This window comes from Rhipicephalus sanguineus, chromosome 5 (genome assembly GCF_013339695.2).
Source record: "Rhipicephalus sanguineus isolate Rsan-2018 chromosome 5, BIME_Rsan_1.4, whole genome shotgun sequence".
Lineage (NCBI taxonomy): Eukaryota > Metazoa > Arthropoda > Arachnida > Ixodida > Ixodidae > Rhipicephalus > Rhipicephalus sanguineus.
In genome coordinates this window covers 10371665-10393367 of record NC_051180.1, presented here as the reverse complement: position 1 = coordinate 10393367, position 21703 = coordinate 10371665, and the positions used below count along the sequence as shown (strand labels likewise).

Below are 21703 nucleotides of genomic sequence, written 5' to 3'. Positions count from 1 at the left end.
AAAATTAGTTTTGCTTCTTGCTTTCTGCAACTGCGACTACGTTTCTGGTTTTTGAATTCGTGCGAGCGAGGCTAATGCTGAACACCTTCACATACACAAACGCCATATTCGTGGTAATAATACAAGTTAAATTGAAAAAAAAAGAATGTCCATGCGCGCAAATACTTTTCTGTAGATTTATGCCATTAAGCATTTCTTTACTGTTAAAAATTGCGCATTTATTTTGTAAGTAAAAGCGCGCCCTCGTAATTACTGCAAATTTGCTCAGTGATGTTTTCTTTCCGGAGAACGTTGACAATGAAATCGATCACTTTTATTTTGTTGTCCCACTGCGAAAAAATGACTTCCCCATGTGCCGCAGAGTCAGAAGTCGTCACATTAACTATACAGGCAACTTTAGGCAGTACTGCCAAGGTACAGCGCATTTGTGCAAAATGTTCTCGTTAAAATTAAATCAGTACTTCGAGTAAAATTGTTGTTTCGGCTAGAACTATTATGTGAAATATAAATACGAGCTTTATAAAGTTGCTATTGTACATTCCTGCTGCGAAGATATACTGATTAAGATTTCTCACTATGGAGTAACGGCAGAAGTAACGTCCGTTATTTTTTTTCGGTAACGGTAACGGTAACGCGTTAACTTTTTTTATGGGTAACGTAGGGCGGTAACGCGTTCCTTTTTCTTTAGTGTAACGAGGAACGTATTTAGTTACTTTTTTTCGGTAACGCATACAACACTGGTTTATACTAAAGGATCGATGAGTTATGACAACTTCCAGCGCACTTTAATTTTACATGTACGCTGTGAATTTTCATTGTTTAGAAAACCATTGCTTAGAAAACATCTGGCGTCTTTCGTTAAGCAGCTGGCGTCTTTTCGTTTTGCTTTAGAAACATCTGGCGTTCTCACTGATCTCCACTAGGAGGAGCTGGATGGCGCATCGAGCACGCGGGCGTGAAGCCACCGGAAGCCGCCGTTTTTGTCCCGGAAAAGAGCTTTTCTCTTCTTTTTAAAAAGAAATACCTGCTTGTAGCTCAGTAAACTGTACGAATCGACCGGAAAAGTTGTCAGGGAAGACATTTCACGCGTAAGTACCTCAAAGTTGCATTACTTTTTACGCATTTTGTCCGTTGCAGCACTCCGCCGTATTCGGACGGTGCCGGCACGGCGTCTGTCATCTTTCGTGTAGCGTTCGTCGGCGTCTAAAGCGACGCGTAATCGCAGAGTTTGAAAAAATAAAAAAATAAAAACGATCATAACAACAGCTGCCACCCGAGAATATTTGAATTGCGCGACTGAGACGCACAGAAGACGCCGGCTTCCGGGACAAAAAGGGCACCTTCCGGTGGCTTCACAAGCGCCCGCCTCGCAGAGCGGGGATGCGCCGTCCAGCCTTTTTAATGGAGGTCAGTGGGCGTTCTTTCGTTTTGCTTTTACAAAACATCTGGCGTCTTTTGTTGGTTTATTTCATCAATCAACAGCGTTTTGAACAAAATTTTTATTGTTTAATCACGCACAGGAGAAATCTCACCAGGCACTACCTTGGAGGTAAAAGAATGGCTGCTAATGGGAATGAGAGACAGAAGAAGTCGGCTTTTAGCTAACGCTGCGAATTTTTTATTGTTCAACAACGCACAGGAAAAATCTCCCACCGGCACCACTCTGCAGGTCAAAGCGTAAGACTGGTTACATACTACGCTACGAGGGACGAACGGGTGCCGCTATAAGGAGCTTCGCCCCTAAAAGGAAATAAGAAAAACTTTCCAGGAAGGAACGAGGTTCGAACCTGGGCCCTTTACGTGGGAGCCCAGCGTTCAACCTCTGAGCCATGCCGGTGATTGAAAATGCGTCGCAAAAGGACCCTATACAGGCTTCATGTCGCGAGGGAACCACATTAACATACGTAATGTAGTGTGGTAGAAGAGTAAAATAACAACCAGGCGTCACACAAACGCGAATTCTCTAACCGGGCATCACACAATACGAATAGCGCGACGAGTGGGTTGTTGAATGCTTCCAACCCATTACAAAGGGCTCTGCCATAATTCTTCATCGTCATCAGCCACCGCATCAACAAAGAGCACATAATACCTTACAGGTGTTTAGCGAGTACCACGGTTCTCCGCAGAATGACGAAAAATTGCATAGTGGCTGCTTCCCTACTACACAAAAATTATGATGATTTATAGCGTATGGGTTCCTCGCAAGTGCACTTCTATTGGTTGCCAAGGGACCCCGTAAGGCTCCCATGATCCATTTCCTCAGGGTCTCAATAAAGTTAATTCCCTCTCTCTCTCTTTCTCACGTTAATATATGTTATAAAGCGTGGTGGGATAGTTAAATAACGACCGGGCGTCACACAATATGAATTTACGTAACTAGTGGGTCGTTTGAAGCTTCCAACCCATTACAAAGGACTCAGCCATAATCCATCGTCATCAATCGTCGCATCAACGAAATGCACATAGTTCCTTACAGATGGTACCTCGCTTATGTCGTGGTGGGTGCTTCCCAACTTCATAAAAATTATGATTTTTCGCGTAGTGTTTACCTTGCAAGTGTACTTGTATTAGTAGCCACAAGAGAATTTATAACAGGCTCTAGAAATGCCGCTCTTCCAGCTTTCGCTGTGATTGTGCTGCGCTTTCCGCGCAGGCCTGGCGATTTATGTATATATATACTGCCGATGCAGTAAAGTATGCTTGCCCCCCCCCCCCCCCCCTCCCCGCCTCGCGAACAAGTTGGTACATGATAAACATTGGGGCGCGATACTACGGCACACAGAGAGAATCTTTTTACTTTACCAAGTTGGTACGCCACTGGTCGTAACCATGTTCCACGGCAGCGGACAAGTGCGACTGAAATTAACGGAACGCGCGGTTTCTTGCTACAACGAATTGAAGAAAAAGGCTGCGTGGCAAGAGTCCAAGGAAATACTTTACATGTATAATTAGCTTCATTAGGCAGTTTTAAAATAGCGAGGCTAAGTTCGCGATTGAGGCCCGCTATTTCCGTCACTTAACGGGAGCCCGCAAGCGGTTAGCGTACGACGCATGCGCAGTTGCGCGAAAAGCTAACGCAAAGCTTTGCGTACGCTATTCTAAACCTAGCTTTGCGTACGCTATTCTAAAACTGCCTATTAGGCAGGTTTAGAATAGCATTTTAGAATAGTGTACGCAAAGCTTTGCGTTAGCTTTTCGCGCAAATGCGCATGCGTCGCACGCTAAGCGCTTGCGGGCTCCCGTTAAGTGACGGAAATAGCGGGCCGCAAACGCTAACGCTAACTTAGCGTGCGCTATTCTAAAACTGCCTATTATTTGCGCGCGTTCGTCACATAATTGCAAGTCATGCCGGTAACTGGGTGGCAGTTCAAGAGCGAAGGTATACGCGAGAAGGCGACATCGCGGAAGCGATCCCACCGTTTCAGCTCTGAGCTCATTCGCTTCTGGAACATTCCGAGCCCGACGGTGACGCGCCGCATGGGCCATCCTTCGATTTTTCTTTTGTACATCTTTTCTTCAATTTCTTTCCGGCGCAATACGCCGCGCGCAGATCTCGTCGATAAGACGGCGATGAACGATGCCGTGACGTAATGACGCCACTAGTTGTGGCTGCAACAACGCATGCGCGACTATCGGAGCATCGTCGTTACAAAAAAAAACTCTTAGTAACAGGCGAGCGGCCGACCTCCATTTTTCGTTTGCTGCCGGCAAAGCTGCGCATTTTGTAGACGGCAGTTCTTAGGCGCCATGGGACGGCTTGCCGCAATGTTCAGGCACGGGGCGTGTAGTTGCAGTACGTACGAGTCGCGTTTTAACTTTTTTCTTTGTGTGTGTGTGTGGACTTTACCTGGAGTTATGGAGCTGTGTACCAGGAACTGCGTCGCCTGGAATTCATCGAGGACCGCTGCGAGCTTCGTCGTCGGCATCGTAATTGGTGAGCCCCAATATATGGCAGGCCGGCGAGGTGTGGGGCGTGTTCACCGAACGTCACTCGCTATAGTTTCCTAGCTCAACCGAAGTTAAAGGTTGCGTGGAAATTTAGCGAGCGGGTTCCTTGAACAATGCTGCCACTTCGAGTCCAACTCCCCGTGACACAGGCGCGCGTATACAGCTTTTAGGCTTAGCTTACGGTTAGGTAGGTAGGTAGCTTTGTCAGGGGTTGTGTGCACGGGAGGACTCGACCCGGGAATGTCCGTGGCGCTCCCGTGGGCCTCATTTCGTACCAGACTTCTCTGGTGCGTAATGTGGTTCTCGCGGGCCGCAAAGCGGCGTCCCGGTGTTTGCCTCGTCGGCTTGTCCCCGAACTTCAAGAAGCCGGCAACGTCTGAACTTCAAGTCTGCACAACGCGTCGCGTCGGGGACCTGCTGCGGGCGGAGCGCAGGTGGGTTAACCCTTCTTTCTTTAACGTTCACTCGTGTTAGAGTTGGTAGTGCCCGTTCTATATCGCTGGCATCTTTTTCTCGGTTGCCGCGTTCCTTTTGCTGCGTTAACCCTTGCCCTCTTTTTTTTTTTCTTTCGTAGCTTCGACTTGGCTGCTAGACCTGCAACTTGCACATGGACCAGCCGCGGCATCGCGCTCAAGCGTTATTCGTGAGACTGCGTTCAATTTTTTTTACGCGAGCTTTCGTCGCCTAACAAGTTTTCCTTTCGTTCCAGGAGCGCTGACGTACTGACACGCCCCGTGCCACTCCGGCTTATCTTTCGCACTATCGCCGACGGAGTCTTCATGGCGGACGTGCTCCCGGCATTGGATCGAGTAAGCATCTCTCTCGTATTTCCATGAGTAGTACATCAAACGCGACGGGCCACCTCGCTTCAAGCATTTTTAATCGCAGCCATAGTTCTCTGAAGGGTTAATACGGGCATGACGAAGGGTTTAGGGGGCGCCTAAATGGCGAGAGCCACCGTAGTGACTTAGCTGCTTATTGCGTTGATAAGCTAGCACGTGTCCTCTGCAGTTGCCGTGGCCGGCCATGGTAGGCGCATGTATTTGGTTGATAGCATTTCAGCATGTGCGCGCGTGTGCTTTGAATTTCGGTGCGTTGCACGCGCGGGCTGGTTTGCAATTGGGGCGAGTTGCGCGCGCGGTAGTTCGTAAATTTGTTCGTTTGTCTGTTTTAATTTTTCTTTGTGCTAGTCATTTACCGCCCTTCAAAAATAACTGACCTTTGTAAACTCTTACAGCATGTTTACTAACACAGACGCACCGCGGAGGCACGTTAGCAAACGCTGCTGGTGACCGTAGTAAATTACGCAGCCATTAGGACTCCTACGCAAGATTTACAAAAACCTTGCATTCATTTTTGACAAGTTTTCATCCTTTAATCCCTTCCAGGCGTGAATTGTGACCGACTGTCCTAAATTTTTCAAATTTGCAGAACAAATTTTAAGGCATTAATTGGGTATTACATTCCAGGAAATAGAATGACTGTTTTGAGTTTTGTTCATTAATACTAATTAGTGTATAAATATTTAACTACTTAACAGTCGATGTTGTTTACTTATTTACATAAATATAATATTAAACTTAAAATGCATCTGCAATTTGTATTGGGTCGTATTCATTTAGAGCGGACAAAAACCATACCGTTTCACATCAGCCTTAGAACGTGGCTCGGTGACCGAGCCATCGAACAAGGTAGTGCCTCCACTGAAGTAGTTTGCTGCAGTCATGCGCAACAAATAAGGAAACGGTAAAGACTGTGATTAGGCTGAAGGTTCAATTCACCCTATGCACGATATATCTTGCTCATGTTAATACTGGACGTGCACTCAAGCGCACAAGAGAGAAGTCAAGACACCACAAACTCCGTTTTTTCATAGGGAGTATCGTAATCGGCGTTTGTGGTGTCTTGACTGTGTCCGCATTCGCATGTCCAATCATTTAACATCAATACGTAGCAAGCAGCTCAGCTCTCCTTCACTCTATCTTGCTCCTTCTCGGCCACTAGTCCCATGAACTGGCAAAAAACAAGTTGCGTTCATTTGTGTACGTTTGTGCCTCGAGGGATTAATAAGTTCATTGACTTCATCCCAGGAGCGCCGACTGTCTTCACACACACCCTGTGGCACAACGGCAGATCTCCCTGGCGGATATCCTCCCGGCACAGCCTCAAGTGAGCACTCTCTCATTCGTCCACGAGTAGACTATAAACAAGAATCGTGCTTCTAGCTGATTTAATCGCAGCCATTGTTATCTGAAAAGCTTACTATGGGCATGTGCTTGTGTACCTGACACCTACCACAGGGACTTAGCGACTACGGTGTTGCTATGATATAAGCTAAGGGCGCTACGGTTATGATTTCTAGCAATGGTAGGAGAGTACATTTTGTTGAGAAACACCCGTACATTAAGATATAGGCTTTTTTTTAGAAAATACAGATTTTTTAAATAAAAATTGATACTCAGGCTCCTGTCGTTTTCGCACATAAACTCTATGTCGAGGCGAAAATACTTTCCCGCAGCTAAAATGACGTTGACGCGACTAATTAACAAAACTCGTTAACTTTTTAATTATTGACTGGAGGGCAGGTGTTTATATTGCGATGTTGTAGTGCGCGACAATTTATGGCATACCTATTCTTTAGAAGTCACGAAAGTTGCACGTAGTTCGAGATATTGATCATCGAATTTCAAGGGCGAAATCGAAACTGACCACGCCCGGCGCGCACGAAGCCCGGCGGAAAGCCGGAATGACACGTGACAGGGAAGTGACGAAATTTGAATGAAGGCGCTCCAAAGCAGAATCTGGTCAGAAAAATCTGTAAGCGTTCTGAAATACACTAGTAAACAGCTTAATGCTTGCGTGGGATGCGTGGTGCCTATCTGTTTCTTTCTTAAACCATAAAGAGGCGCGAAAAACTATTTAGCCTGTCTGCAAGAAGCGCCGCAGTGGCTGCCCCAGAGCTTTATGCTTTCCAGACAAAGAAAAGGTAGATATTTCGGTTTTCTTGCGCACAGTTCGAAAGAAACAGATATAAGCACCAAATACTACACGCAGAAGTCGATGCACGGGCAGAAGTGAGATGACTTGCAGCCTTTCACGAAAACATAGGCTGCCACTGACCTTCAGTGACGGCCGCCGCACGACGTCATTCAAATGTCGTCAGTCCCAGGTGACGGGTAGTTCCGGTCTGACGTAGAACGGTCGCGCTTCGTGCGCGCATTGGCGATCAGTTTCGATTTCGCCCATGAAATTCGATAACGAATATTTAGAACTACGTGCAACTTTTGGGATTTCTAAAAAACAGGTATCGAATAAGTTGGCACGCACTACAACTTATAATATAAACACCTGCCCTCGAGTCAATAATTTAAAAAGTTAGGAGTTTTTTTATTAGTCGGAACAGTGTCATTTTAGCTGTGACAAAGTATTTCCGCCTCGACGTGGAGTTCGTGTGCGAAAACGACAGGAGCCTTACTGTCATAGGTTTCTTTTTATAAAATATCTGTATTGTCTAAAAAACACCCTGTATAGGCGGCACATTAAATCTAGCTCTTTGAAAACATTAAGAAGTCGGCAAATGCATAAGGGCACCTAACTGAGCTGTTTGTTTAATCATTAAGACGGGGACAAACGGTACCGGACAAGTGACGGTGATAGAACGACAGGCAGCTCGCTCATAGTCTGTAGTTCTATCAGTCTAGCACTGCCTGTTCCCATATCGGTAAATGCATACATTTTATCAGGATAGTCGTGCTCGAGTTTGGCGTTAGTGCCTCTTCCTGGTCAGCAGCTAGTACACCGAGAAATACTGCAGTTCCTAACCAGAAAGGCTTCCTTAGTGTTTTAGAGTAGAGCTCTAAGTTGCTGCGTCGAATGTCGGCGTTCCTAGTCTTTTGGTCGCGACAGACTAAGAACGCAGGGAAATACAAAATTGAATGCGGGGAGGATGGTAAAAGGGCAGAGGATGGGCAGTGCCGCATGAGACTAGGTGCCCTAGTATTTTAACGCGATAACGTTAAAGAGCTTGTTCCCCAGAAATTGCGGTGTCGGTGTCGTTGGTTGTGAGTAAAAAATCATCTTGTAAAAAAATAAATAATAAAAAAATCTTACGTTCGAGTGAGAATCGAACCAAGGCCGTCTGCGTGGCGAGCAGGTGTTCTACCCCAGAGATACTCCATTGCTTTTTTAAATGCGAATGCATTTCTTAGTCGGGCTATGTAAGGCATCCGGCGTTGTCCGCGCGCCTCTCTGCTCTCACTCCCTCTCCCATAGCAACAGCTGTGGGCGCGCGCGCTTATCCTCGCCCCTAGCAACCGGAGCATAGCGGAGAGTGAGTGGAGAGGAGGAGCACGCTCTGGCGTGTGAGGGCGCTCGCATCGTGGGAGCTCGGCGGAGCTCCCGCGTGTGTGGAGAGAGTGTAGGAGAGGGTAGGTGCAGTGCTTCGCCGCTCCTTCTCTCGCCGTTCGCTCTCTCTCCTCCCTGCGCCACCGCCTCAATGCAGTGCGTTTGAAACGCGTTTGTAGTGTTTGTGCTGCCTTGGCACAGCCTGAAAACAGCGCGTTCTAAACGCGTTTGTGCTGCATTGAAGGCGGTGGCAACATCCCTGAGGCGATTACGAACGCACGTAGGAAGCGTTTGTTGAAAGAGGCGCCCAAAAGGGAGACACTTGAGCGCGTCGATGTGTCCAGCTTTACGCCATTAAAATTGCTGCGCCGTGTACTCTCGGCGCAAGAAATGCATTCGCATTTCCTCGCGATTCCCTTCGGGGAGGTGGGGGCATTTTTTCTTTCATGGTATTTATTCAACATAGACATGGCACTTGAACGCAATTCAACACATTGCTTGGAACTGCACTGAAATAACTTCAATGCTTCACAAACATACGCGTCCTGTGCACAGGTGTCACAGTACGAGATGTAATACCGCAGTAAAACGGGGTACAAGCGTACATTGCCATCGGGCATCACACCATGTGAACTGCATAACGAGTTGGTGGTTTAAAGCCGGCCACCCATTGCAAGAGGCGCACCCATTACTGCGCGTATTCCCTTACGAACACGTAGTGGGTGCATCGCAACTTCGAAAAAGTATCACGCGTGTAATTGCTGCGCGTAATTACAAAGGGGTTACACATTAGTGCGCGCATTCTCTTACACACACGTAGTGGGTACACTGTTGTCATAAAAGTGCTGTTGAAGAGGGCGGAAACCTTTACTACAGGTATGTCGAGTGTGTGTGTGTGTGTGTGTGTGTGTGTGTGTGTGTGTGTGTGTGTGTGTGTGTGTGTGTGTGTGTGTGTGTGGGCGCGCGCGCGAGACCGGGCGACTGAACATTATGACAAGCGAAACAGAGCACGATGAGGATGGGGCCGGATATCGCTGTCACGTTCAACTCTTAAAGGCGAAGCTTGAGCGTCCCCCAATTTTTTTCTCTGTCCGTCGAGGTCACGGCTCATTGACAGCACTGTCGAGGGGACACGTGCATTGGGGAGTATCTTAATCGTTAATAATTAACTCCACATAACTGCCAAACCACTTCTATGTTGCGAGATGCCACGTGGACGGCTCTACTTCGTAACTGCAGCTTATACTAGTCGAAAATATTTTTTTCGGGCCCAGACTGACATCAGTTGTGGGTTGTAGCATTTCTGAAAGTATCGTGACGAGCCTAATTGCTAAACGCTTCATCGTTAGCTTAAATTATGTCCAATGCAGGGTGGAGCCTAATTGAACGATTTCCAATGCACCGTTTCCTGCGCTAGCAGATTCTATTTTGTGCTTGCAAATTTCTTAACTTCGTCGCTCCGCCGAGCCCATTGCTACCTTCGGACAGACCTCGTCTCTTTTTATTCATCTAGGTCTAATTCACCACCGGTTATCTGTTCTTCTGGTGGCATGGCTTGCCCTGATCCGTTTCTTTCTCTTAATGTTACCTCCCGATATCTACTACCCCTGTTCGTGGCGTCTCTCATAATATCTTGGTTTTGGGACGTAAAACCCCAGATATTATTATTACTACCCCTGTTCGTATACACTCGCACTGCTGTCTTCCTCAGTTTCGACTATCGTTTTTGGTTTCATCGTATTCCGTGTGGTCCTCTTAACGAATTTTTTAGTTTCTCTCTTTCTGCCCCATATGTTAGAACTGACCAAGTGCAGCGGTTTTTAACCCTTCCCGCTTTCGCGGCAGTAGTAATATGCCGGTGATGAGTCGAGAATGCCTACTGTACGCGCAACAGCCCATTTTTAATCTTCTGTGAGCATCTTTTGCATGAGTAGGCTCCCCTGTTAGCGTTTAGCTTCTGCATACTCTTCTACTGCTTCTAGGGTACAATCATAGGCGTGCGCAGGCTTCCCCATCAAGGGGGGGGGGGGGGCAAGGTTCGTCGCTGCGCCCCCCCCTCCTAAGTCAATATACAAGGCAGATTTTGCGCCCCCCCCCCCCCCCCTCTTAGGTGAGTAGGCTCAATGAATGGGGCACATTTTGCGCCCCCTCCCCCCTCTTAGCTGACTAGGAAGGGCACCTCCCCCCCCCTCCCCCCGTGCGCACGCCTATGAGTACAGTTAACACGCACGTTTCTCTCACCATACCACCAGCATTATCTTTGCTTTCTGCACGTTGAGCTTCAACCCTGCTTTGACGCTTTTTCGCTTCGTCTTCAGTAATTTCCCTTGGCTGCCGTCATTCATGAAGTGTACGGTGTCGTCTGCGAACTGTAAATTGCTCAACTAGTCTGTTAATATTTCTTCCTATTTCTTTCCACTCTAGTCACTCGTACTTCCAGCCACGTAGTGAACAGCATTAGTGATTGCATCTTGTTGTCGAACCTCTTTCTCGATCGTGACCTTGTTGCTTTTCTGGAGTAGCTCTGGAATAGCTTGTCTCATGTGGCTTGAGCCAAGACTTTAAAAACTGAAAGGCTCGTCGGAAGCGTGGAAGCCTTGGAATTTTGTGGGTGTGTATGTTCTGGTTTATCGTTCGTTCGTGCCTCTATGTAGTCGCGCTCAACGAGTTGCAGCATGGTGGCCTTCCTTCAAAGGACCCTAAGCTTCAGTGACAATGGCAGATGTTACATTGGTTTATAAAATACCAGTAATCTAAAGTGTTTCCTTAACTAATTTTTGTGTGAGCAGCCGTGTTTTATTGGTGCACTTTCACCACGGGCTACAAGTTGCAACTAGTATTGGGCTCGACTGTGCCTTGTTACCCGAACACATTGAGCTGAGAGTTTAGCATGTTGATTACCTGAAATAATTAGCTTATTGATTTGCATAAAAACACAATGCCATATCAGTTCACTTTACTGTATCTTGTGCTTTTGGTACAGAACAGATTTGTATGTGCCTTTGCCATTACCATACCAGGGTTTCCTAATCTAGAAAAGCCGTACCATCGGCTCATTAGCGGTAGTTGTGTGCTAAGAGCCAATATTTTTCATCACTTAGTATGGCTTTGCTTTTTCATTTTCATTCTTGCTTGAATAGCTAACGTGTCAGTTGTAGCCCGGCCCAAATAACCTCGGAATCGAGGATTCATTTTCTGCAGAAATTTTCACTGTTTTGTCTTTGACCGAGAAACACAAAAGCCTGCATGCGACATATTCAAGTCACGCGCTCGCATGCCTCTACTCAAGCGCTTCAGAACTAACTTTGATGGCTACACGGTTGCATTAGTTCATCGCCACAGTTTTACCATGCCGGATGGTTTGATGGTCTTCACGGCCTAGCTGGCGCAGAGGTTAAGTCGGCATCTACTGACCCAGTCTCATCTGGCACTTAGCATGGCTTCAACTTTTCATAAGTTTTTTGTCGACAGAATGAGGTTTGCACGAACTGAGTTGGGTGCCTCGCAATGGGATTCCTGCATACAAATCGCAACTTCTCTCCCCACTCGCAACTGACTACACCACGCTTATCAATGCGTGAACAGCAGTTTCTATTCTGCAACCATTGTAGAACGTGATGCCATATACAGTGCGGCGATCAACAAATTCAGCAGTGTATGTGTCGGTTTTCGCATGGAAGTGCTCGAGTAGCGGTGCGCAAGCACGCGCCTATTTAAGATTTCGCATACTTCATGGAATTCTAACTTCAGCGTGAAATGAGTGCTTGATTCTGAAGTTATCCCGAGGTGGCCTACAACTTTGTAATTGACACGTTAGCGATTCAAACAATTCTAAAATCGACCAGTTGTATGATAGCTAGCATTGAAAGCATCGTGGATGTACATACAAAGAAGTACCGCTAATGTGGAGTTGGTACAGTTTTTCTCGGCTTGTTTTTGTTCTTTTTCTATATCGTGGCCAACTTATCACTACAGCACGCTGAATAAGGCAAGTCAGTGCAAACATGTCTTGGGTTAATTGCTGTTAACTCATCAGCAGCCATTCTAACGAGTTAGGAAATATTGCAGCGAACATTTAGATTATCACTTAGTCTGATTTTTAGCTAACATTTAATTAATGTGATTTTTATCAATTACTGTATCACCTATATTTGATGCTTTGCTCTCGTAATAGAACATCCTTGATATGGCAATGGGAACGGTGCATACTGCCACGAACTATGCCTCATCGTTTGTTCTCTTAGCTGTTTTGTGGCCAGCGTCTGGCCGCGCCCGATCGTCTTATCTATGTTTGAAGCAAAGCGCACGTTTCCTTCTTTCTCTTTCGTATGTCTCACAAGCTGTCTCGTTTTGATAGGGAGTGTGTTTTGCCCTGTTGCCACCCGTCTAGTTCTCGGGGTAATCCGATGGTTGCGGAAAGAATAACGCCGCGGGGTTCCTTTTCCACCGACAATAGCCTACGCGCGTCGTTATGTGGGCCTCTTCGCCTCTCGCATTATGCTTTGAATCTGTTGCGGAGCCAAAGTTCGCTTTAATATACCTTGTTTTCTGAAAGAACCCGGGCGCCGTACTTGGCTGCGTGACAGTACTAACCAAATGTGCATTCACCTATTTTTGGGGCAATTTGTTCACTAATGGCAATAACCGCACCAACAAAGTAGTACGTTTAAGAATTCTTTCAGAAAAATGAGCCTGCAAAACGTATACACGAGAGAACAAGGCAACACAAGCTGCACGTGTTCTCTTCTTCGGTCTCTTGTGTTTGCACGTCCGCTCGTTTATCGTTAGACGGTTAGTATTTACCCTACAGAACTTTTTTTTAGAGGGCAGCGAGTTAGGCTCCCACTGCATCATCAGTAACCACTGTCTCTAATGTCGTTGCAGCTCTACGTACTCTTCGTGCCGCCGGGTCTAGCAACTGCAGACGAGGCCATCGTCGAGGAGTTTCAGCGCCGGCAACACATCGGGGACTGCCACAAGGATCGTCGTTACTGCGAGCTTCAACATCGGCATCAAACAATGGCAGGTGAGCCTGCTAACGAGGCTGGCGAGGGTCACTGTCTTCCCCCACGACGGAAGTGCGTGTAATAGCTTCAGGTTTAGCGAACACTAGGCAGGCAGGTAGCTGTCAGGGGGTTTCCGTCGTGGGGGCAAGACCCATCCGGAATGTCGCTGCACTCCCGGCCACCACTTTGTGCCAGTCTCTGGTGTGGAATGTGGTGTTCGCGGTTGCAATACGGCACCCGGAGTTATCGCGTCAGCCTTTAACATTTCAGAACCAGCGTTGTCTTCAATCCGGACATCATCGACCCAGGTTGGTTTCTTTTTTCTTTCTTTATCTTGTCAACCCCTGCACTCGTCCTCGTCTGTCACGTTTCTTCTTGTCAGCATTAATTTATTTGTGCTAAATGTAGTCATCGCTAGATTCTAAATTTTGTAATGTAGTTAAATCTTCAGGTGAACGTTAAAGAACCCCAGGTGCTCGGAATTTCCGGTGCCGTACACTAGTTTGTCATAGTCGTATCGCTTTGGGACTTAAAACCCTAAGAATTAGATAATTAAGTCTATTTACGCCTTCCTTTTTTTCTTCTTGCACTACGATTGCAAATGTCATATTCTCTGCTGCTGCCAACCTGTGCAAGGAGCGAGACCTTCATCAAGCGGTCCTCGCTTTTTAGTCTCGCGCCTTCCATTAACCCTTGTAATAATAATAATAATAATAATAATAATAATAATAATAATAATAATAATAATAATAATAATAATAATAATAATAATAATAATAATAATAATAATAATAATGGCTACTGTCAGTCGATTACTGTCGGTTTTATTAGACCGTGTCTTTCCCGTTTGTGTGTCATTGCGATGTTAACTTTTGCCCTAATTTATTTTCTCGCCCAGGCGCACATGGTTGCGACCTTGGCCAGTCTCTCACCTCTGATCCAAGATCTGTGGAGCAGTGCTCATGGTGAGTGCCTGCCATTAAGGAGTACAGATTTTTGGGATAGTTGGTGGTTTGCTATAACTGACTCCTTAGTGCTGGAAAGACAGGGCGTGAAAGACTACAGGACATGCACATGTCCTATCGTCTTTCACGTAGTGATGCAGAACTATCGGTAAACTGACTATCGATAGTATCGATAGTCTTTTAACACGAAAGTGTTTTATGCCGGGGTCTACCAAGACCTCTGTGACGTATTTCTGTCACGGAAATGACGTCGAAAAAATATACACAATCAGATGGCAAAGAAAAAAAGGTACCGTCAACGGGCATCGAACCCACGACCGCTCGGTCCGCAGCAACAGATGCCGGGCGCGCTATCCACTGCGCCACGGTCACAGACTCTAGAGGCTTTACGAACGCGCCTTTATCTACCACTCTCCCGGTCGGCTGGGTGGTGTTAACCTGTAAGGTAAAGTGTTGTAAGGTACAGTAATTCGTCATTGCTGTGGCCTCCGCGACTAGCACCTGCAACGCGTTACACGTCCGTCCCATTCGGCGCGTTTTCAATAGAAGTTGAATTTTGTCACTGCCTTAACACACCGCGAGGTGGCGACCTTTGCCCAAGCGTCGTAAAAGCGTCGGCTTCGTTCAGCATCACGCTAATACAAACCAAAAATAGCTCTGCGACGCGAGCCTGCCTCACCTGGCTGTAACCCCGCGTTCCCCGTTGTCGCGCTCGGCCCGACAAAAATTGCGGCCGGGCTACCGGGGCGACACGACGCGCTTTGCGTTTCGCTCTAATGCGGCCGTGGGTGTTCAATCACATTTTAACATGCCGCGGGATGGCGAACAAGCTCTGCGTCCAATATGCTACGCTTTTCTGGCTATCACACCTCGTTCACTGATTACGCTTTCACCGTTAACTACTACAGCTACCACAAGGGTTTGTTTAATCATTTAACATGGACGTTAGTCGTCGTGATGGAGATGTACCATCAATCATCAAAGTGGGTGCATACACGTTAAACGGCGCCATTAGCTGCCAGACATCAATATACATTGTGCAAACTCTCTTATATCAATGTACAGTAAGCATTCAGTTACTTCTGTAAGGGCACGCTTTACTTTCGTGTTATTCCGATTCCTATGACGGAGGGATCAACCGTGTTTTAGGGACGAAGCTCCTTAAAGCGGCACCCGTTCGTCCCTCGTAGTGCGTAACCAGTCGTAACGCTAGTACCAGATCTTGACCTCCAAGGTGGTGCCGGTGGGAGATTTTTCCTGTGCGTTGTTGAACAATAAAAAATTCGCAGCGTGCGCGTTAACTAAAAGCCGAATTCGTCTGTCTCTCATTCCCCATTAGCAGCCATTGGCATGTTCCAGTAGGAAACGTTAGTAGAAGTGTAAGTGTTAGCTTAAAGCCGACTTCTTCTGTCTCTCATTCCCATTAGCAGCCATTGTTTACCTCCAAGGTAGTGCCTGGTGAGATTTCTCCTGTGCGTGATTAAACAATAAAAATTTTGTTCAAAACGCCGTTGATTGATGAAATAGACCAACGAAAGACGCCAGATGTTTTCTAAAAGCAAAACGAAAGAACGCCAGATGTTTCTAAAGCAAAACGAAAAGACGCCAGCTGCTTAACGAAAGACGCCAGATGTTTTCTAAAGCAATGGTTTTCTAAACAATGAAAATTCACAGCGTACATGTAAAATTAAAGTGAGCTGCAAGTCGTCATAACTCTCATCGAACCTTCAGTATAAACGCGCCCGATCTCACGTCGGTGATGATGTACTGGGCAGAATTCACGGAAGATTCACGGTTTACCGATGAACCTCCGCAGCTTCGCCCACTCATCATCATTCACTTCGTGGATATGCTGTGATTTTTTTTAAACTATCGATAGTGTAAACAAACTATCGATAGTGCAACTATCGACAAACTATCGATAGTGGAATCGGTAGTACCATCGTAATATTACTAGCGATATTACTGCCACGCGTGTTTATTGCTTTGTTTTGAATTATTCGGGTTTCACCTACAAAGCAACGTTTGACGCAGACCGCGCCGTAATGTTTGAGAAGCTTCACAATTGTTTGAGATCATTCTGTTAAGATTACGCGCCGGACGCGAAAGTCAAGTTTATTCGAGAGCTTACGCGAGCGCCAGCGATAACGCTGGAAGGTTTGATGACTTACAAAGGACGACGCGTTCCACCGATGATCAGATTACTCAACGGCTGACGACCGCTGCCGCCGCTATCAGTGCGCAGCAGGTATCGCTTGTATCTTGAGCTTTGGTTTTCTGGGCACAAGTTCGCCCAAATAAAGAGCTCCGTATTTCCCAGTCTTGCTGCAGAGAGAGAGAGAGAGAGATAATAGAGAAGGAAAGGCAGGGAGGTTAACCAGTATAGGACAACCGATTGGCTACCCTACACATGGGGACAGGGTGGGGGAGATTTAAAGATGGAGAGGAAAGAGCATTCTTCACCGTCACAACCTCGTGACGATACTATCGATAGCGGTGTAAATAATGATGCGGTTGTTGGCCGGCCATATTGCGAAGATATTTGCAATAGCCTATACCACCAGCTTCGCTTAATTTATGAGCAATTTTTGGCAGAGAAATTATTTCCGTAGTGAAAATGGCGGAATATATCCATCAATAAATTCGTATCCAAAGGTAACCAGTTACACCTTACAATTACCTTCTTGATATTTTTTTTTAAATCATAAAATGCAATATCAATTTGAAGCCGCGCAGTCCCACCACATGTAAAGGCTTCCTTTCCGCTATATACAGCTGAACAATTTGACTTTATAGTCATGTGTCAGCAAAGCACTCTGCTGAAGAACTATATCATGTCAACTTTCTTACCCTTCAGCCTAGTTTACTGTAAGTTTACTCTGCAGTGAGTCCACGCTGTTGCTTTTCTACTATCGATAGTACCATCAAAATTTTTACTATCGATAGCACTATCGATAGTATTTTTCACCATCGATAGTTCGATAGTGACTCAGCTATCGATAGTATCGATAGCACCATCGATAGTTCTGCATCACTACTTTCACGTCTTGTCTTTCTAACGCCATGGCATCATTTCTATCATGCCTTCTGTGTGCGCTTCGGTCTTTTAACGAGCATCCCATCTGTTTCAGGTCGCATGATTCGGTGTTCTTAGTCATCTCATCCGCTTCAGTGAATGAGGCGAATGAAGAACACCGCGTCCTGCCCAGCGGTCATGCGTAATAGTGCAGTTGTCTTGCAATATGGCGCATGACGTCTTGCCCGACGCCGCCCTACGCCGGTTCGCGTAAGTTAAAGCAATCCTCTTGCCTCGCGAGCTGTCGGGAGTAACGAGCTATTCCCGTGTCGTTTCAGCTCGTCAACTTTCGCTTCTGGCAAAAGTTGATTCGGCGTTCTTCCCCGGCTGGAGCGTGGCATCCGCTGTGCGGTACCTCTCGTAAGTACAAGTCGTATACTTCGGGCAATGCATGCACGTAATGTATTTCAAGACTGGCGCCAACCATGGTGGATTAGCAGCTGAGGCGTCGTGCTTCTAAGCTTGAGGACACGAGCTAAATTCCCAGCTACGGATGCTGCATCTTCATATAGGTGAAACGCAGCAACACCAGTGTACACTGATCGCAGATTGAAGCATGGCATTTTTTTTTCATTGTAGCGACTCCCTCTCTGTTCAGACATGGGGCTAACCAAGGTCTGAGTACGAACCTACCTAGTAGGGCCTCCCCCTGCCTAGCATCTCAGGGCCTCAATAAAGTTGCTTACTACTACTCGTATCACTACTTCTATGAGCAGTCTGTCTGCTAAAGCTAAGCAAATCTGGCTCTAAAGCGAAAGTTGGCTTCCATGCATATGTTAAGTCAAAATTATGTCGCTATATATGACGTGAACTCTACACCGTGGAATTGAAAGTACTAGCATTGCTTAAGAATAACATTTCTTTTTCGATCCGTGAATACTGAACCTTGATTTTGGTGCATGTTAACAGGGCTCCAGGTGGTTGAAAGTAATCAACAGTTCTCTGCCATATACGGTGTGCCTTGTAATCGTATCGTTGTTATGGCATGTAAGACTTGGGAATTTGATTAATATAACCAATGATGCGTGTGTCGTTGCAGCTCTGCAAACTGTTGGTGTCACCAGGGCCACGTGCTGCTAACAAGAGACCATGGACAAGGATCGAGCTTCTTCCCTGGCAATTAACAGAACACATTGTAACCAGCTTCATCAGGGGCATCGAATGGGTAAGGGTGTGGTGTGAGAGTAACAGGGCTGGCAAAGGTGGCATGCTTTCAACGACGATTGCCACTTGCCAGTTTTCTTGCGCCATTAAATCTTGAGGTTAATCGTGCAGGGAACCATATAGTTAAATTTCGGCACAGTTTTTGCCGCGACAGCTCTTCTCCACGATGAAACCGAAAGGGGACCAGCTGGTGTGGCGGCGCATATTGCTTCAGGCTTTGTAAACCTGAAGTCGTATGCGTCTTTAATGGCAGGTCGTGGCCGCAGAGAAGGACAAGCAACACAACACTCACAAACACTATAGCTTTACCCTAGGCAGGTCGCGTACATGGCGTCCTGGGGAGGCTGGCACCGGACTGTAAAGGCCAACATAGGTGGGTGTTACTTGCCGGTGCTTGTCATTCGGTGGGTAGTACTCTGCCAGTGCCTGTCTTCGCAAACGTCCACCCACTAAGTCCTGCTGCGGCCACTGTCGCCACACGAGTCGTGTGGCAAGGGGGGACGTTTAGCGGTCACTAGGCAGGTTTTAGCTCACACTAGGCAGGTTGTAGCTTTTGGAAGTCCCCTTGCGCTTTCATCGGGAGGAGGGCCCACTTCGGATTCTGTTGCACTCCCGGCCACTGTTTCGTGCCGGTTAATTCTGATACGAAACGTGCTTTCCGCGGGTGCAAGACGGCGTTAGTTTTCTCAACTGCTTAATTGTTGTCGCGGTAACTCAATGCTATAGACTTCTATCAGCAGCCAAGTGAGTAGTGGCCACGATGGATGTACAGGCGAGTTTTTCGTATTCTATAACTCTCAGGTCTACACTTGTTAACAGTTCCTGTTAGTACATTGCAGTCGCTGTCCTTCTGCGGTTTGTGTTCGATTTCTACGGTCACACTTGCCCTCCGGTTTGTCCTCAAGCCTGGTCTTCAATGATCCTGACCTTGGAGGAGAACGTGCATGGATCCCCTGTGGGCCTCGCAGTTGGGATTGGTACGTGCTGTGCATCGACCATGTTTCTTCTACTTTTCTTATTTCAACAGTTCTCCCCCAACTGTCGTTTCAGTTCCCGGTGGCCATGTTAGTATGCTGAACGCAAGGTGGCTGCCATGTTCCTGCGTGGGTCCATACAAGCCCCCACAGCCAGTGCTGGAGTGCTGTCTAATAAGTTCGAGCGCCATCAGGAGTTCAAATCTTGTTCAGGCAAGACGTCTGGCCTTCATTGGCTGCTTTGCAACCTCTCGAACGTATGCTGTAAACCTGTAAAAGTGGAAGTACGATTGTGAGCAGTACGAGCGGGAACACGTGAGCGCATGGCAATTCTCAAACCCAACGCGGGGAGATTTGCGGCGGCCACTGTCGGAAACATACTGAAAGGGGGGCCGCGGTTCCGCCAAATGTCGGCACACCCACCTCGCAATTGTTGATAAAAAGAACTGCAGCTGATTGCGTATCGCGGGCCACTGGGGAGTATAAGGCGGGTATAAGGTGGGTATAAGGCGGGACAAGCAGAGAGCGGCAGTGTGCAGTCTATAACTATCGTAGTTTTGGTACGTTAAACCCCAGCTATTATTATTATTATTATTATTATTATTATTATTATTATTATTATTATTATTATTATTATTATTATTATTATTATTATTATTATCGTGTGCAGTCATAGCTCCGTGCAAAATACCGTTTTCCCATTCGCTTGTTTGCGTGTAACGCAAAAAATCGGGATACAGCAAAATATTTTAAACAGCGGTACTTTTCCGCGCATGAGTGCTACAACAGGAGCTGCAATATCAAGCTCTTGTCACATTTCACGCATCGTAAAACTGGACGTGTGGTGGGAGTGAGTTCACGAAAAAGCGTCACCCTTTCCACTTTATTTTTCAGCGCTCTCAGAGTGTCTTTCAGATTGGGGTTCGGTGCTATTCACCGAACCCCAATTCTGTTCTGTCAGAGTGCTCGTGATAGCACAATGCGCATATTCAGGACTACAAACTGCCTTCTATGACATTACAGGTCCTCAACCTGCGCAACCTACTACTGCCTTCATAGTTTCCCCCAGGAGAGCCGACATCTGCCCACCTCCATCGCATTTTCCTGCTGGCGTTGAACGGGTCTTCCTGGTTGGCATCCTCTCAACCAACATAGCCTCGCGTGAGAACCTCTTGTACTTCGAGCAATACGGTGAATGGCAATGGGAATATGTTTTAGCAGAGTGTACTGTTAGGCGAACTAGTGCGTAGCTTAAGATTTGTTGCGCAAACTGAGGAGGAAAAAGTAGACGGGACACCGGCATTCTATCCAGTCTCCTCTCTCATTCCTCGTTCTCAGTTTGCACCGCAAACCATTCGTTAAAGGAGATATGACACCGAATTTTCTATCATAATCAGTGCCATGTGGGTTAATCCTCGTACGTCCACAAACAAGATGGCGAAATTGGTGGATTTGGTCGACTACCTACCTGATAAACGAATATTTTTATCAACACGCGGGCGTACTGAGGGTCGGCCAACGCTGGCGCACTCGTGAACTGTGACGTAACAAGCTGCTTGCTTTGCGAGCGTCGGCATTCCTGCCAATTCCGGCAAACGGTCTTGTTCTGTGGCCAGCTGCGCATGCTTGCTTGCTTGCTTGCTTGTTCCCGTTTGTTGGCACTTACCCACTACGGGGGATCGGCCATGAAACCGGCGGTTAAGTTAATAATTTTTTTATAAAGAATGAGAAATCAATCAATAGCCGAATGAATAAACGAAATTTTAAGAATGACTAGTCGATATAGAATAAGGAGCAGAATAATACCACAATTTGAGAAACAATGAACGAATGAATGAAAGGAAGTCTGGAGTACCAAATTTAATTAAGGAATAAGTTAACAGGGAATTCTTCGTGTCTCACCCAGAAATTCGCATAGGGCTGAGCAGACGTTCCTGTTGCTGAAGCCAAGAGAAGACGCCTCAAGGGAAAGAATATTTTGAGAATTCAGACTAATTCTTAAGTTTCTGAATAACATTTCGAAATGCTTTTTCTATGCCTAATGAATCGACGGCAGGTAAGCAAGAAATGATCAATGTTTTCAAATTCCTGACAAAAATAGCACATAGGAGATGGCACCAGACCAGACCGGTATAAATAAAAATTAAGTGGGGGTATCCGGCATCGCAATTTCGTAATAGCCACTTCCAGTCTTCGAGTGGGACACCATTTATTATTCCAGCC

At 46.6% G+C, this 21703-nt stretch overlaps 1 protein-coding gene across 2 annotated transcripts; it reads left to right on the top strand.

The window, feature by feature from the left end:
• Positions 1-4213: 4213 nt before the first annotated feature.
• Positions 4214-13383, top strand: LOC119392755 (uncharacterized). Of its 2 annotated transcripts, XM_037659711.2 has the most exons (5): positions 4214-4385; positions 4526-4594; positions 4661-4760; positions 6042-6120; positions 13180-13325. In XM_037659711.2, the coding sequence occupies exons 1-5, from the start codon at positions 4246-4248 to the stop codon at positions 13323-13325; spliced, it is 534 nt and encodes a 177-aa protein (XP_037515639.2). In that variant the 5' UTR covers positions 4214-4245. The 2 variants fall into 2 exon arrangements, with proteins under 2 accessions (XP_037515639.2, XP_049271840.1); XM_049415883.1 differs by lacking the exon at positions 6042-6120 and having other exon boundaries at positions 13180-13383.
• Positions 13384-21703: the final 8320 nt, after the last annotated feature.